At 31.1% G+C, this 15,232-nt stretch overlaps 4 protein-coding genes across 4 annotated transcripts; 2 read left to right on the plus strand and 2 right to left on the minus strand.

Moving 5' to 3' along the window:
* Positions 1–1,913: 1,913 nt before the first annotated feature.
* LOC106117951 (probable ATP-dependent RNA helicase DDX55 homolog) lies at positions 1,914–5,542 on the minus strand. Its single transcript, XM_013312483.1, has 7 exons — positions 5,458–5,542; positions 4,683–5,313; positions 4,377–4,571; positions 3,731–4,209; positions 3,090–3,330; positions 2,357–2,704; positions 1,914–2,144 (listed from the first exon to the last, which is right to left on the minus strand). Exons 2-7 carry the CDS (start codon positions 4,977–4,979, stop codon positions 1,914–1,916), a joined length of 1,791 nt encoding a protein of 596 aa, XP_013167937.1. The 5' UTR covers positions 4,980–5,313; positions 5,458–5,542.
* Positions 5,475–7,599, plus strand: LOC106117952 (transmembrane protein 134). The gene is made up of 2 exons (XM_013312484.1): positions 5,475–5,731; positions 6,993–7,599. Exons 1-2 carry the CDS (start codon positions 5,580–5,582, stop codon positions 7,333–7,335), a joined length of 495 nt encoding a protein of 164 aa, XP_013167938.1. The 5' UTR covers positions 5,475–5,579; the 3' UTR covers positions 7,336–7,599.
* Positions 7,600–9,790: 2,191 nt separating this feature from the next.
* Positions 9,791–10,469, minus strand: LOC106117703 (translation machinery-associated protein 16 homolog). Its single transcript, XM_013312106.1, has one exon. It carries the CDS (start codon positions 10,323–10,325, stop codon positions 9,834–9,836), a length of 492 nt encoding a protein of 163 aa, XP_013167560.1. The 5' UTR covers positions 10,326–10,469; the 3' UTR covers positions 9,791–9,833.
* A 444-nt stretch (positions 10,470–10,913) lies between these two features.
* Positions 10,914–14,750, plus strand: LOC106117902 (uncharacterized). Its single transcript, XM_013312413.1, has one exon. The coding sequence runs from the start codon at positions 11,037–11,039 to the stop codon at positions 14,715–14,717; it is 3,681 nt and encodes a 1,226-aa protein (XP_013167867.1). The 5' UTR covers positions 10,914–11,036; the 3' UTR covers positions 14,718–14,750.
* Positions 14,751–15,232: the final 482 nt, after the last annotated feature.

Consider the following 15,232-nt stretch of genomic DNA (forward strand, 5'->3'; position numbering starts at 1 on the left):
AGATAAATATGCTTAACCTTTGCTGGCTCAATATTTAACAACAATATCTATCTAGTTTTATAAAGATTTTTTTTATTTAGATAATTCTCTATTAATATTTCTTGTAATGTTCTCTAACTTCAATATTTATTATAATTTCTTATTAACTTCGAGATAGTTTTCTGTAAAACATGATAGCAATTTTATTTTAAAAATGGTCGCTATTAACAATTAAGTCTTACCGTCTGACAGTTTCAGTGATCCTTTGACAGCTAGTCATGTCATATTTGACATTTGACAGATGGAGTTATGCCATCTCACTCTAGATGGCAAGTATTATAGTTTAAATTTATAGTATTATTATTATGATTATGATTTTTTTTTCTAATTTTAAGATGGCGTAATTTTAGATGTTCTATTTTTAAGATCATGACAAGGCAATGTATGATTTGTTGTATTTGAATGCCTGTGTATTTGTAAGCTTTATACCGAGTTAATATCTATTACCATGTGTTTAATATGGCAACATTACTTTTTAAAAATATTGTACTTTTATGTCTAAAATTACCATCTTTTTTAGATATTTGACTCGGTGAGATAACATCCTGTAGGTTTTTTTGTGTAAATTATGTTTTTCGTTTTTTTTTGTACTTGTGAAGCTTCAGTTTTTGTATAATTACGTTTTAACAAGTTTTTCTTAAGCCTTTTTAACACTATATTATGTAAAAAGCGGGAAATAACGAGCTGTATTATTATGTACTTATTGTAAAAAAAAACTTGCAAATTTTGCATGTAAATTGAAATTGTCAAAATAATTCAATAAATTTAGTTGTAAAATTATTTGTCAAATATAATCTTCTTTTTTTTGTCTATTATTGTATTGTAATCGGAAGTTTTTTTTTAATATGTGGATTAACAAAAGCCTTATTTATATATTTATAACGCAACTTGCAAGATAACATGAAATATACATCGAAAATTTAGCTGAATTTTACTAAGTTGATATTTTCTTGTACGTTTTTAGAATTTGTTTTACATTATTGATGCTAAAATTAAATTCAAATGTACATTTTCTGAATTGTTACGTATTATAATTGTTAATTTATTTTTCATATATAAAAAATAGTGTTGCATTTGAAAAATTGTTCACAATGAAAGTAAATCTACTAAAACATACGAACTGTGGAGTTTTAACGAACGATTTTTCTTTCAATTGTAATAAATTCATTTTTGATTTAAATAAAAAATCGTGAATCGAAGTGAAAATAGTAAAATATAAACGCACAATAGAAATTATTTAGGTGTTAGAATGGAAAGTGCCAAAACATGCATACAATTTGGATTTAAATTGACAATATTCTATTAGATTATAAGTGCCTTGTTGTTAGGTATTGAATACTCAGATCAAATGTTGCAATTACGAAAGTTGATACAGAAATAAATGTCTATTTTACTATTTTCATTGGTGGTATTATTTAAACCTACGGACATTCCTTTAGACATTAAAAAAAAACAATATTATTTTTTTTAATTAAAAATACAGTGTATCGTATTAAAAGTGCATTTATCCGATGTTCTTACTGTGTAGGAAAACATGGTGATGCAATTTGCATATCTGAGAAGAAATTCAAAGATATGTGTGAAGTCAACCCCGCTTGACCAGTGTTGACTAGCCTAGTTACTCCTTTTTTTCTCCTCCTTAACGAAGGCATACCCACTGAACCTCTCTGTTCCTCCAACGTAACAGGACGGGTCCACCGGCACGCTTTCGCTTTCGTCCGCGATAGCTTAGTCACCCTTGACTTAGGGTAGGTTCCGAGTAAGAAAATACTCAAGTAATATTTTCGTTTGTAAATTAAAATTAAATATAACCATATATCTACCACCATTTACAAAACTAAGGTCGCAAGAAAAAAAAATCTTTAAAATATCCACTATTTATTTACATCAAATGCATCATCAAACTGTTCTTTAGTTATTTTTCTTTTCTTTAATTTCTTTATAAGCGCAACATCGGCTGCCAGTTCGTCTATTTCTTCTTGTGTGACCGCGCGCCGCTTTTTACCTCTCTTTCCCTCTGCCTTCTGTGCTTCTCTCCTCTTCTTCTTCCGTTCCTTTCTCTCTTCTTTATTCTGCTTAGCCTGTTGCCATGGTTGTGATTGAACCTATGACAAAAAACACAGTTGTACCAAAATCTTACTAATATTATGGATGGAGGTATCTTCTTAACAGCTTAACAGATTTCGATGAAATTTGATACATATGTAGAACATAATCTGGAAGAACACATAGGCTACTTTTTAAGTTTTTTTTTAATACCACGCGGACGGAGTCGTAGGTGACAGCTAGTATTGTAACAAATAGTTGAATATCTTACCATCTTCTTTTTTTTCTTAGAAGGCCAAATACCAGTCTTTTTGTATTCTTCTAACTTCTGTAATCTGCTTGTTTCCTTCTGTTTGTCTTTATACGGTATTGAATTAAAATCTATTTCCTCTATAGGTCCAATGAATTGTTTTTTATGTTCGTCTTTGATTTCCGGCATTAGTGGTAGCTTCAGCAGACCATAGCTTGTTGCTATGTGACCTAGCGGTAACTCTTTGAGTTGTAAGAGAAGATTGCATTCATGTTTAGAATATGCTTGTACATGAGATACAAATGCGCGTTGACCTTTATCTAATATGCCTCTGTCTTTTTTCTGTTGCTCATGTAATATTGTTAAAACCTGAAAGTGGTGGTTTTTTCGACTTTCATATATTTTTAATTACTTATATAATTTAGTTCATTATTTATTTATAATTCTGAATAGGCAATGGAAATAATATTGATAAAACTTAAAAAAAAACAGTTCACAGGTTTATAGTACATAGCAATTACTAAATTTTTGCCTTAAGATCGTCCGAACTAAAAAAAAAACTTGTAATAAACATAGCTTATGTTACTTTTCGAAAGCTTTATGATGGCATTTTTGTAATTGGACCAGTAGTTTTTGAGTTTACGTGTCGCTTAAATACAGATAAAAACTCGTATTATAATGATTAAAGTTATAAGAAAGTTTTAATTATAGAATCAGCTAAACTCAATATAACTTCAACAAACAAATTACAAACCTTATCTCTTAATTTCTGACTAATTTTTATCTCATCGGTTGATTTCCGCCAATCTTTCAGTTCCACCTTCTGATTGGTCTTGATGAAAGGTACATATGAGTCTTCAGTTGGCAATAATGGCAGTAATGAGAAACCTTTAGCACCTCCACGAGCTGTACGTCCCACACGGTGTACTAAAGCAGCAGGACTAGTAGGAGGTTCCCATTGCACCACCCATTCTACTTCAGGTATGTCCAAACCTCTGAAATATACAAAGTAACAAAAGAACTACAGTTGTGAAAACTATTTAAACATATTGTCATCCCTTTCATTCTATTTGACAAAATGGAGACAACATTATGTACCAATAATAGCTATACATACCCATAGTTTGGTATGTACCTATTAGTTTCTAGTTCGTTGGACATGCACCATAGAACATAATTCATTATTTAGTTACAGCCATAATTCAAGAAAAATAAACAACATTAATCTTACTTCTTACTTATATTATAAATGTGAATGTTTAGATGGGCGGTTGGATGTTTGTAGGTATCTCCGGAACTGCTCAACGGATAGAACACAGGCTACTTATTAAATTTTCCTTTATTTCCGAGCGGAAGTTGCGGGTGACAGCTAGTAGATACGACAAATTTGCTTACCTAGCCAATAAATCTGTACAAAGCAGTATTGTATTATCAGCTTCACGAAATTGTTCCAATATTTTATGTCGTTTCTGTTTCATTTTGCCGTGTATTGCAAACATCTTCATATCAGGTATAAACAATGGTAAAACATCTGCCCAATAATCTACACACGCACAAGTCGGTAAAAAGAACAACCCTTTCATTGTTTTTCTATTCCTTATAAAGTTTAAAAGAAACAAGAATTTATCTTGCGGTTCCACTATTACATAGAAATTTTCTAAAGCTAGTGGTGTACTTATTGTAGACTTTTCTTTAACACTTATTAGAACAGGGTTACGTAATCCAGCTCTCACGAGATCTTGTAATTCTTTAGTCTGTGTTGCAGAAAATAAACCTGTCCTTCGTTGTCTTGGTAAATACTGAAGTATAGTTGTGAGTGTAGCACTGAAGCCAAGGTCTAATAAACGGTCTGCTTCATCAAGAACTAAGAATTCCTGAAAGAATTTTAATGTAATTCATAAACTTCCTTCTACAGGGGAAATCCTAACTCCCTTTAGATCTCAATGAGTCATCTTAAATCCTCTTTCACACTATACACCAATTCTATCACAATTTTTCATTATAAGTAAATTCTAAATTCCTACAAAAAAAAAACTCTTACCAATTCTTTTAGCCGGCCAGCTAAATTAAGTTGTTTCCTCTCTGACAATAGATCCTCTAAGCGACCAGGAGTGCATACTACCAGCTGTGCACCTTTGCTTATGCTTTCTACATCCACATCTATTGGCCTTCCTCCAACCAACAATGCGAGTGTAATATGTGATAGCTCTGGTTCTTTTAGAAATAATTCTATAACCTGTAAAGACATAACACGAAAAGATTAGTTTTATATTTAACTCTTAACATTATTATAAGTCATCATTCAACATAAGTCCCTCTCTATAAGTGACAAGTAAACAAAAATTACCTGAAAAATTTGTGTGGCTAGTTCCCTTGTTGGCGATATAACGACTGAATAAACGAAATCTTTCCGCAACGGTGATTCTTTTCCTTTTTTTAATAGCATTTCTAGCATTGGAACAACAAAGGCGAGAGTTTTACCTGATCCAGTAACTGCCTCTGCCACAACATCTTTACATGATAATATAAGAGGAATTACAGCTGCTTGTATTGGAGTCATTGTTTTAAAACCTTGTTTATGAATGCATCTCAGTACTGGTTTTGATAAAGCAGGTGTAACTTTAATCCAATCTTTGTTAACCATTTTTCAATCAAATAAATGTAGTTCAAGAAAAACGTAAACATTAACATGTGGAAATTGACAAGTGTTGACAAGTTGACAATTGACTTGACATTGACATACAAAATTACATTCATATTTGTAATTCTAAAGAGAAAATTATATATTTCCACAACCCCAACACAATTTCACCCGTGAGACTTCAAAGAATATCAGAAGAAACTACCACTTTGGACTGAGCCTGTTAAGTTTTCTTGGTACCATACGTTTGTACTTCAAACTATGCTTTCAAATTTATACAACTTTGCGTTTAATTAGGATTTATTAAAGGTGAATTAAATGTAATTAACGTAGTTTCCTGGAATATAAAACAATTGATAATTATAATTAGCGGGGTTCAAGTTGGGTCAGTATAATAACTGGGTTAAAATTATAGTATTTAAAGAACATGATAAAGTTATCTGCTTGTTTAAGCGTTGTAGGTTCAGAACGCAACACGTACTTGATCAATATGGCGCATGTTGATATGACAAATTGACAGCTGTGTTTTGCCTTTGTGCGAACGTTACATTTATTGTAATGTTTTGCTTCACATAACGAGCCCACCAAATAAAATATTCAACAATGACTCGACCATTCGGTAATAGTGACAAACGTTTTTCAATCGATGACGCTTTTGAAGAGGAAACCGATGAAGCGATAAAAGTGTACGGTGCGACGGGTGATAGATCTCCTCTGCAGAATAAATACAAGAATGGCGGTGACTATATAGCCAGGTATGGTGTCTTTAATTGTTTTTATTTTAAAAAGTCCATTCATAAACACCGTACAAAAAGTCCATCTCCCGTAAACCATAAGATGTTCTTGACCTTTCCGTGAGTCATTTTTCCGTAGTGGGGCAAAGGTGTTTGAACTAATCTTGCGATCCGTTAGAATACTTATTCACACCATAACGATATGCTAAATACTCGCTAATATTAGTTGAAAGTAGAACATAAAACTATAACAGTCTCATAGCATTCTCATACAATTTTACTTATCTTGTTAACATTTGTATGTTGAATGATAAAAGGCTTTGTAGATAGGATCGAAATGTGAAAAACAAACCTAAAAAATAAATGCCTAAACTTTGAAGATTAGTTTTCTTCATCATAATGTTGTTTAATTTCTGCAATAAACAACTATAATATACAGGTTACGTTTATTCTATGCTGGTACATAAAGTGTTGCAAATAATTGCTACTCTAAATAATCTTCGCACGAATTGGCCCGGTTCGCCCGGTGAAATACCACGACCACAAAGAAGACAGGTGTGAAGTGGAAGCAATTCCGCGTTTCGTCTGATGAGTGTGCATCCCGGAGGCCTAATTTAGTCCTCTTTCCCTTCCCACCTTTTTCTTATAAGGAAAGGATGGGAAGTGGAAGTGGACTTTCCGGATGAGAGGATGCATGAAAATGTTTTCTTTCTGTGCATAGTTTCCTCCGTAGATTAAAGGTAGGCAACGCATATGCGTGTGTCTATGGGCAACGGTCACTTCGCTATTTCAGGTGGCTGCTCGCTCTTTGCCACCTTATGATATAAAAAAAAAATATAAAATTATACTGTGTATCAACACATAGGAAGTTAAGAACCACTAAGATATCTGAATACAACAATACATAGATAAATAATATTCTGTAGATCAATAAGAAGCCTGAGTAATGTATGAATTAAATTAAATTATTGTACAGTTGAGATATCTTTATCTTGTTTGTGCAGTTCAAGGTAACACTATAATGTTACATTGCATATGTTTGTAAACTGACAATACGGAAAATGAAGAAATGGAAACTAACGCAAAATTAATAATCATGACTTTCTATTATCCATTATATTATTAATATGTAAAACAAAACTTCATTATTATTTCAACCAATTGGTGACCACTAGAAAACAAAAACGTCAAAAAAATCATTTAGCAGTATTCACAAACCTTTCAAGATCAACTTTTATACTTATTAAATTAGTAATATCTAAATATCAATTGTCTTTTACAGTAAAACATACAAATGTACAGAGGATACAACATCAAGGGACTCGGACTCATTAATCCACGAATATGTAGAAGCTACACAGTCAATGTACTGTTGGAACCATCCTAAAGTCCGAGAGAATTGGAAAACGGTCTGTGCAGCCGTCATCCTCCTTCTGGTAGGAGTAGGTCTCCTTGGTATGGGAGCATTTGCTGTTGCCGAACCTGAAAATGGACTCCAAGGTGCTGTATTCTTTGTTGCCGGTATGATATGCTTTGTTCCAGGAGCTTATCACGTTGTTTACATCTGGTTAGCTGCACGAGGACAGAGAGGTTATGACTTCTATCATCTACCATTATTCACTTGATTTGTTTAACAGAAAAACGGAGTACGAATTTCATTCAGTATGATTGTGATTGAACGAAATGCTCTCTATAACATTGCCCCTTTTTTAAATGTAAAGAATGGATCAAAAATTAGTACAACCTACATTTTTCCTTCCATGCTTGAAACTTACTGCATTTAGATGTAACGTTCACATATAAGTCATAAATAAAATGTTTTATGAACTGTATATATTCTGAAAAATTATCAAAGTTGTGAGATTTTTTTTATCATCTACTTAAAAATTTAATATTGTAATTGAAGTGCCTAGTTATGTAGTGTTAGTCAATAATTTTAGTTCTATTATATTTTAATAATAAATAAACTCTTATATATTGATTGTAATTATAATAGGTCATTTGACTTTTTGTACATATGTAAAGGCACATTAGGAAATTGTAATATGGAATAAACATTTTAATATTAAAAATGTAATGTTTTGAAAACAAGTCAAAAGTCCTATTTTAATTACAATTAAACTGTATTTCTATATATAACATTATTAATATATCCTTGTATGTTCAAAAAATCCTTTGAAGAATTGTGACATAAATAATATGTATTGGTTCAAAAAATGTAATAATTTGATTATATATTTATTTATTAAAATAGATGTAATTAATAAAAAAAATGATTATTACTTTATTGGTATTGCTATAATATGAAATTTAAATTATTGTCCAAACAAAATTAAACTTCTAAATGAAATATAATTTATGGTAGCCTAGTACTTTATAAAAATTCTGAACATCATTTTATGTTTTTTTTTTAAATTGCATAATATAATATTTCAAATGCCATTGTTGTTATTTTTTTTTAATTGATACTATTTAGTTTGATTTACTATATAATATCAATTTATCAAAAATTGTAAAGACATTTTTTGTTTTAATTAGCAATTTCGTGAATTGCACAGCTCAGTGGAAAATATATATCATTTACCATGAGATTCTGAGACCAAAATTTCCGTTTAAAACATACTTTTTTAAACGGAGGTTTCGGTCTCGGAAACTCATGGTTAGTGTCCTGGGATATATTTGTCAGTTAGGTATATATCAGTAGGTTTTGTTTTTAATTTTCCAACATATTATTTCAAAAGACAAAGCCTTTTATATCTTATCAATTGTATGTATTTCAAATATTTCTTTTAGTTTGAAATTTTGTAATAATAATGATAAAGTTACACTTACTTAAGTTAGTTACAACTTATATAACTTACAAAATCAACTATCGATGAAATATTACCAATTTAATTGTTTAAATAATATCTGTGTATTCACAAATTTTCAATGAATTTTATTTACAAGAAAGTAATATTTTCGTCAAAAAAAGTTACCTATTTGGGAAATAATTTGAATGTAACCAGCTATTTGCGAACTGTATTTTTTTGATAAAATATAATTCAGTTTTTGTGTCATTTCTAATATTTTACAGTCATGTGTTACCAATATATTCTGCAAAACACTATATATAAATAATTATGTATCTGCTTTTATTGACTGTATTCGGAAGCGGCTGGACCGATTTTAATGAATTTATGTTTATATGGATTACCAAAGGTTATGTTTGGCAATTGTATGTAGTAGGTAGTACTGCCATTAAGTTGTTTTAACTAATAATTAATAAAATATTAATCAAAAGTTCATTCAACACGAAATATAGCATCTTGTAGGAGTAAATTATATCATCATCAGCTCACTATACGTCCCCACCGAGGGGCTCAGAGCCTACCCTAAGTTAAGGGTGATTAGGCCATAGTCAACCACGCTGGCCAAGTGCGGGTTGGTTGACTTCACACATATCTTTGAATTTCTTCTCAGGTATGTGCAGGTTGCATCACTATGTTTTCCTTCACTGTAAATTATATAGTAGACCCATAAATGTCTAAATAAAGGTAACAAAAGAAATTATTAACTTTCAAAGCTTTATATTTATTGATAACTACTCTTACTCTTAGGCATAAAACAGCAAAAATCCAATTGGAATAATCTAGTCAAAGTTTTGCAAATAGCTGGTTCCATTAAACTTGTGTTCTATTTATTTCTTTAGATTATTGTGATACAATTAGTGACTGATTATTTTTTGTTGTATGTATATCATATTGGAAACATGTATTTAAATCTGATTTCATGCTAAGGAACTATTGTTTGTTTATGTATTATTTGTAATATTGTACATATTAATTTAATAAAAGTCATCTTTAACTGAATTTCCTTTTAACTTTAATTTAAAAATTGTGCAGCCATTAATAATTATAAAGATGTTAAAATCAGTTAGCTGAATATATAATAATTCACTTAAAAGTCTTATTAATGAGCTGCTTATAAACTAATTAGTTTATATATACGCATATCCAGTTATTGTTTCCAAGTCAGGTATAGAAAAACTTCGTTATTTTTAGGCATTAGAATATTTGCAGATAGTAATAGTCAAGTAAATACAAATTCAAACTTATCCTTTATTAACAATATAATAAAAATATCAATCTTGTAACATTTTCCTTGATATCCTTTTTAATTTGAAGTGCTGTAGAAATCTCAATTCACCATTCCAATTCTTTAGAACCTCCATTTGTTGTGGATTCATTAAATCTGGCATTTCCAGGCCGCACGATTCAAACTCTCCCACCTCGCGTTCCTTCGTTATTTTTATGATATCTTCTCTACTCGCGTGCTGGCGACTTTTCCTTTGACCAACTGAATTTTTAATTGCTATTTGTTCCAATTCCTCGTCAAATCGTGACAAATAAGTTTGTACTAAATCCAAAGTTTGTTCTTTAGTTAAAGTGGTACAATCCGGAGGTACTCTTTCCTTAAACCACATAATTTTTTCACCGATTAAATTATTTTTAATATGTGTACCAAGTTTATTTTGATTTTTCTTTTCACCTTTTATCATCTTTTTTGCGAGTGAAATTGTCTTCCTGCTATTTGGATGCTTTAGTTTGTCTAAACTCGGCTTTGCTTTAGGCATCTTGAATATATTCAGTTTAAACTTACAAAAACACTAATTTTAAAACTTATAACCTATCATACACGTTTTCAGTTGACATTGACACATGATAGGCAACCAAAACAAATCAAAAATATAAATATCACATGGTTGGTGTTACCATACTCATAAGGAAGGCAAAAAAGTTAAAACAGTATTACTAGTTAATTAATAAAATGGACATTGTATTTCATCATTATCAGCTTACTATACGTCCCCACCGTCATGTGTCTTTCAATTTCTTTTCAGATATGTGAAGGTTGCATCACTATGTTTTCCTTCACCATAAAAACGTCGGACAAATGTAGACAAAAGTACATATGAACGTGTATCGAACATCAAAAAACACATTGGTAAATGGCGGGTTTCAATCCCATTAATCCCTGAGCCACCGACACTGACATTGTATTTAAATCTATATTACAAACATAAGCACAATTTCTAAGATTAACTTCAAAGAACTGGAAGTTTTTAAATTGTGCAATGCTTCTCTTTACAACCAAAGACCAAATAAGATATGACCTAAAGGTCTATGTTACCAGGTCATAAAATTAAAAAAAAAAGAAAAACAAACAAAGACAACATTTTATGTTATCGATCGATTGGGAAAAATATGAGTGATAGAAGCTTCTGAAATGAATAATGTAATGTAGTTTTGTTTTCTGATCTGATTGAGAGTTATATTTCGTAAAAATGATAAGCAGGCCTAAGCCAGGAGAAACCGAAGATGACTTATTAAAAATGCAGGAGGAGTTTCTAAAAGAAAAAAGCCAAAACACAAATTATCAACCGGCAGCACAAGTAGTTAATTTACGTCGCACAGAACATCAAACAACTAAAAGAACTATCTCTAATGAAACAACTTTCCGAAAACCTTCGAAATATGCAGTTTCCAAAGGACTCCCTGGTAATAATGAAAAACGGCCACGTACTGAAGCAAGCACTAGTACTTTTATGGGTGAAATTGTGGAAAAAAATTGCGAATCTGTAGATGATAAGAGTGTAGAAATCGATGATGACAAAGTATATTACCCTAAAGCATTACCATCTGTATTAGGCACAATTATTGAAAAAAATAGTGATAAACAAATTGATTTTCATTGTAATGATCAAATTCCATCCGAGGGTTTTCCGGCGGTTATTAAACTTGACCCGTCCATTACACCAGGACGTAAAAGTATTCATGCTCAGCACTTAGAAAAATTAGGGGGTATAAAAAAAATGAAAATGGATATTGATGAACCACATTCTAGTAAATCATCTTTAATAAACCAACAACCATCACCTAAGCCCTCAAATCTTCCAAATAAAAGTTTCATTATATCATCAAAAGATGCAGATTCAATTCATAATGAGAATAATGAAACATTGAGAAGCATGTCAGAAAAAGAGATTTTGGAGGAACAGCAAAAAATAATATCAAATTTGGATCCCAAATTAATAGAATATATCAAAACTAAACGTCAACAAACAACTTCAAAAGAAGAAGCGCAAAGTGTTACAAGCTCAAAATCAACAGACTCAAGTAAGCCATGCACAGAAGAAGTAAAGACCATAAATAATGAAGAAAAAGAACTAAATGATCAATATATACAGGATAATGATATACTGTCAAATCCAAATGTTAACAAATGGGTACATTTTGACCAACTTGAAAAAGACAAACTAGAATGGATGAAGGCAATTTCAGAGAGCAAAGAAGACAAACCAGAAGAGCTATATGAAGCAAGATTTGACTTTAGAGGATTATTGTTGCCATATACAAGTAAATACACAGAAATGACAAAAACATTATACCATCATGGTGAAGAACCACATAGACCTGGATACTCCATCATAGAACTTATAGAGCTATCCCGCTCTACCATAATCCAACAAAGAGTTATGGCACTTAATACAATAGCTGGTATTCTAGAATTTTATATCGCTGGTACCTACAAAGACACACTGGAACTACCAATTACCAAACTCTTTTTTATAATAAGAATAGCAATGGATGAAAATAAAACTATAATTTTAGAACCCGCACTGAATGCTATGAGAAATTTACTTTACAACAAAATAGATGAAGCAGCTCTTGATGCTTTAATAGGCTTTGAAGAAGGTTCGTACCAACCTTGTCTTGAAAATGATAAATCGGAAATTGTAGAACTTGAATCTAAAGAATCAGAGTTTAAAGATTTTCATCTTGCTGAAATAGACTTGATTGCAGCTCTTTTAAGAACTGATATACTCCAGAGAATCTATTACATATTGGACATGATAAAACCTAATTTCAATTGTGTCCAATTCAGTTTACAAATTTTAATCAGACTTTGTAGAGACTCTGAAAGTACTGTGAACAAAATTATTGAAATGGATCATCTGATGTCTGTTATTGTTACCAACTTTATACCAAAAACTAGCATTAATTTTAATTTTGATCCAAACATTGTGTACAAGGGAAAACCAATATTATCTGCTTTAAAATTTTTACGTGTTCTAACATTACAAACAAAAGAAATTGGAGATACAATGATTATAAAATATGGAATATTGCAACCTTTATCTGAGTACATTTGCTCAAAAGTTGATGGTACATATGGATTTAAAATTCAAATAGAAGCCTTGAGTATATTATCTAATCTACTTCATTATGGACTTGGTCTTGAAAGTTGTCTTGCTGTTTGTCCTACGGTAATAACAATGTTGTATAATCATGTTCAAGGAACTGATGTTGATATGAAATCATCAATAATATCTGCAAGTCATGCAGCTGTTGTTTTACAGTTTATTAATAAATTGCTCCAGTGCAATTTAAATCTGGATAGTTATAAGCATCAAATATATCCATTATTGAGAGAAGGAGTAAAAAAATGGATTTCTCAAGTGTCAAGTTTCACTTGTGGTCAAAGTTTTACTTGTGGTCATTTAAGATTTGTATGTTCTATCCTGGATTGTTGTGCAACTGTTATGAAAAACGAGAATCAAACGATGCCATTTCTAAATATTACTTTGGAAAATTTAATGAAATCACCCGGTTTTAAGGGAATAATCAACCACTTGGTACTAAGTTCAAATTTACTATCTGGAATCGAGAATAACAGTTTTCATACCATCAAAAATCTAGTCAACCTTAATAGTATAGTCAATGGTTCAACACAAAGTAATTTACCCATTTTAAATATGAAATCTCCAATACCGTTTCTTACATCTCTGTTTAAATTATTGGCAATCATTAATGACATAAATATTTCAAATGGTTTCATTGAACATATTCTGAAGTATTTGAGAAAATTCGCAAATATAAGGCCTACTTTATGTGACAATTGGTTTACAAGAATGGAAACTGACTTTCTATTTTATATTATAAAGATCGCAACTCAATGTAATTTTGCAGAGTCTGAAAAAGATTTGCTATACACTGTTGCTAATAAACTGTGTTATATACTTCGTGCAGATAAAAAGATGGAATTGGAGTTTCTTTTTGATAATATAATATTTAATAAACAATGGTTCAGTTCGGAAAGACTATTCAGTCTTTTATCTTTATCGGAAAAAGATGGAGTTACAAAAGTTCTGACAGATGCAAATGATATAAAATCATGTTATAGTAGTGTTATTAATCTAAACTACTCCAATAGTAACTTGAATGTTGTGTTGAAGAAATGGAAAGAACCCATACTACCCAGAGACTGGATTTATTTGCCAATTTTGACTCTTTATGGCAACAGTCAGGAAGTAAAGTCCACTCCTAAAGTAGCTGGTGAACATGCTAGTAAAGTGGCAGAACAAGAAGCTAAGACAAAAGAACTTATCCTTAACAGTAGTTTGGAATGGATTCTTTTCAATGAAATGTGCTTTCCTGATCTTTTAAAAGAAATTGATGTAACTGACAGGTTTTGTCGCATTATGTGTGTTTTCCTCTGTGATAATTCATTATTTCTGGAACCTTCAATCAAGCTACTTTTACGTAAATGCACTGAAGTTCTTTTCAAGAGTGGAAACAAATTTAATTTTGATAAAGATCTAACTGGTTTAAATAACTTCCAAGATTTTTATATGCAATTTCTTGAACATTTTCAAGGAGTAAGCTATGGAGACCCATGCTTTGCTGCATGCGTGTTGGTGCCATTAGCTCAGAGGCATAATGTGAAATGGCGAAAAATGTTATGGTCAGAATATGCTGGATGCCTCAGAGCATTGGATTGTCCTGACGATTATTTATGTTATGAATTAAATGATTATTTATACCCGGAAGAGAATGATGAGTCTCTTTTGAAATGTTATTTTAGAGCGCTAAACAGTAATTTAATGAGGCGAGGAACAATTGTATACAGAATAGCTGAGCACCATGTAAATAACTTTAAATTAAGGAAAACATCAAATGAATAAAAATAAACGTTATTGTCTCCTTCATACTTTCTAGTCTTTTTTGTGTTTTATTTTTTATTTTAGTTGTTATTGACTAAAATCCACTGTCAGTCGGTTTATAAAATACTAGTTTACTCCGTCCGCGCGGAGTAAAAAAAATACAATGAGTAGATTATGTGTTCTTCCAGATTATGTTCAACATCTCGCTCAAATTAAATCAAAATCCGTTCCGGAGATTCCTAAAAACAAACATCTATCCATCTAAACATTCGCTTTTATAATATTATTGAGATTCATTACGATTTTTTCGTATACTGTACAGTCAGCGTCATAAACACCGTAACAGACAAGATATGCAATTATGTCGGTACAACAAAAGTCCTCAAATTAATAGATACACTCATCCTGCTCAAAAACATCGGTACATACACAGCGTCATATGTATCTGAGTACATTCAAGGTGCCCATAAATATCGTAGTAGCCACAGCGTCATAAGTAACGAAGCAGTCAAGGTGTGCAAAAATATCGTAACATT

The sequence above is a fragment of the Papilio xuthus genome, unplaced genomic scaffold (genome assembly GCF_000836235.2).
Source record: "Papilio xuthus unplaced genomic scaffold, Pxut_1.1 DF827679.1, whole genome shotgun sequence".
Lineage (NCBI taxonomy): Eukaryota > Metazoa > Arthropoda > Insecta > Lepidoptera > Papilionidae > Papilio > Papilio xuthus.

Coding starts and splice junctions, on each gene's coding strand:
- LOC106117951 (XM_013312483.1), bottom strand. CDS start 4,979: ATGGTTAACAAAGATTGGATTAAAGTTACACCTGCTTTATCAAAACCA. Junction 4,572..4,682: donor TAGCCACACAAATTTTTCAG/GTAATTTTTGTT, acceptor ATGTCTTTACAG/GTTATAGAATTATTTCTAAA. Junction 2,705..3,089: donor GTCAGAAATTAAGAGATAAG/GTTTGTAATTTG, acceptor CACCACTTTCAG/GTTTTAACAATATTACATGA.
- LOC106117952 (XM_013312484.1), top strand. CDS start 5,580: ATGACTCGACCATTCGGTAATAGTGACAAACGTTTTTCAATCGATGAC. Junction 5,732..6,992: donor GGCGGTGACTATATAGCCAG/GTATGGTGTCTT, acceptor TGTCTTTTACAG/TAAAACATACAAATGTACAG.
- LOC106117902 (XM_013312413.1), top strand. CDS start 11,037: ATGATAAGCAGGCCTAAGCCAGGAGAAACCGAAGATGACTTATTAAAA.
- LOC106117703 (XM_013312106.1), bottom strand. CDS start 10,325: ATGCCTAAAGCAAAGCCGAGTTTAGACAAACTAAAGCATCCAAATAGC.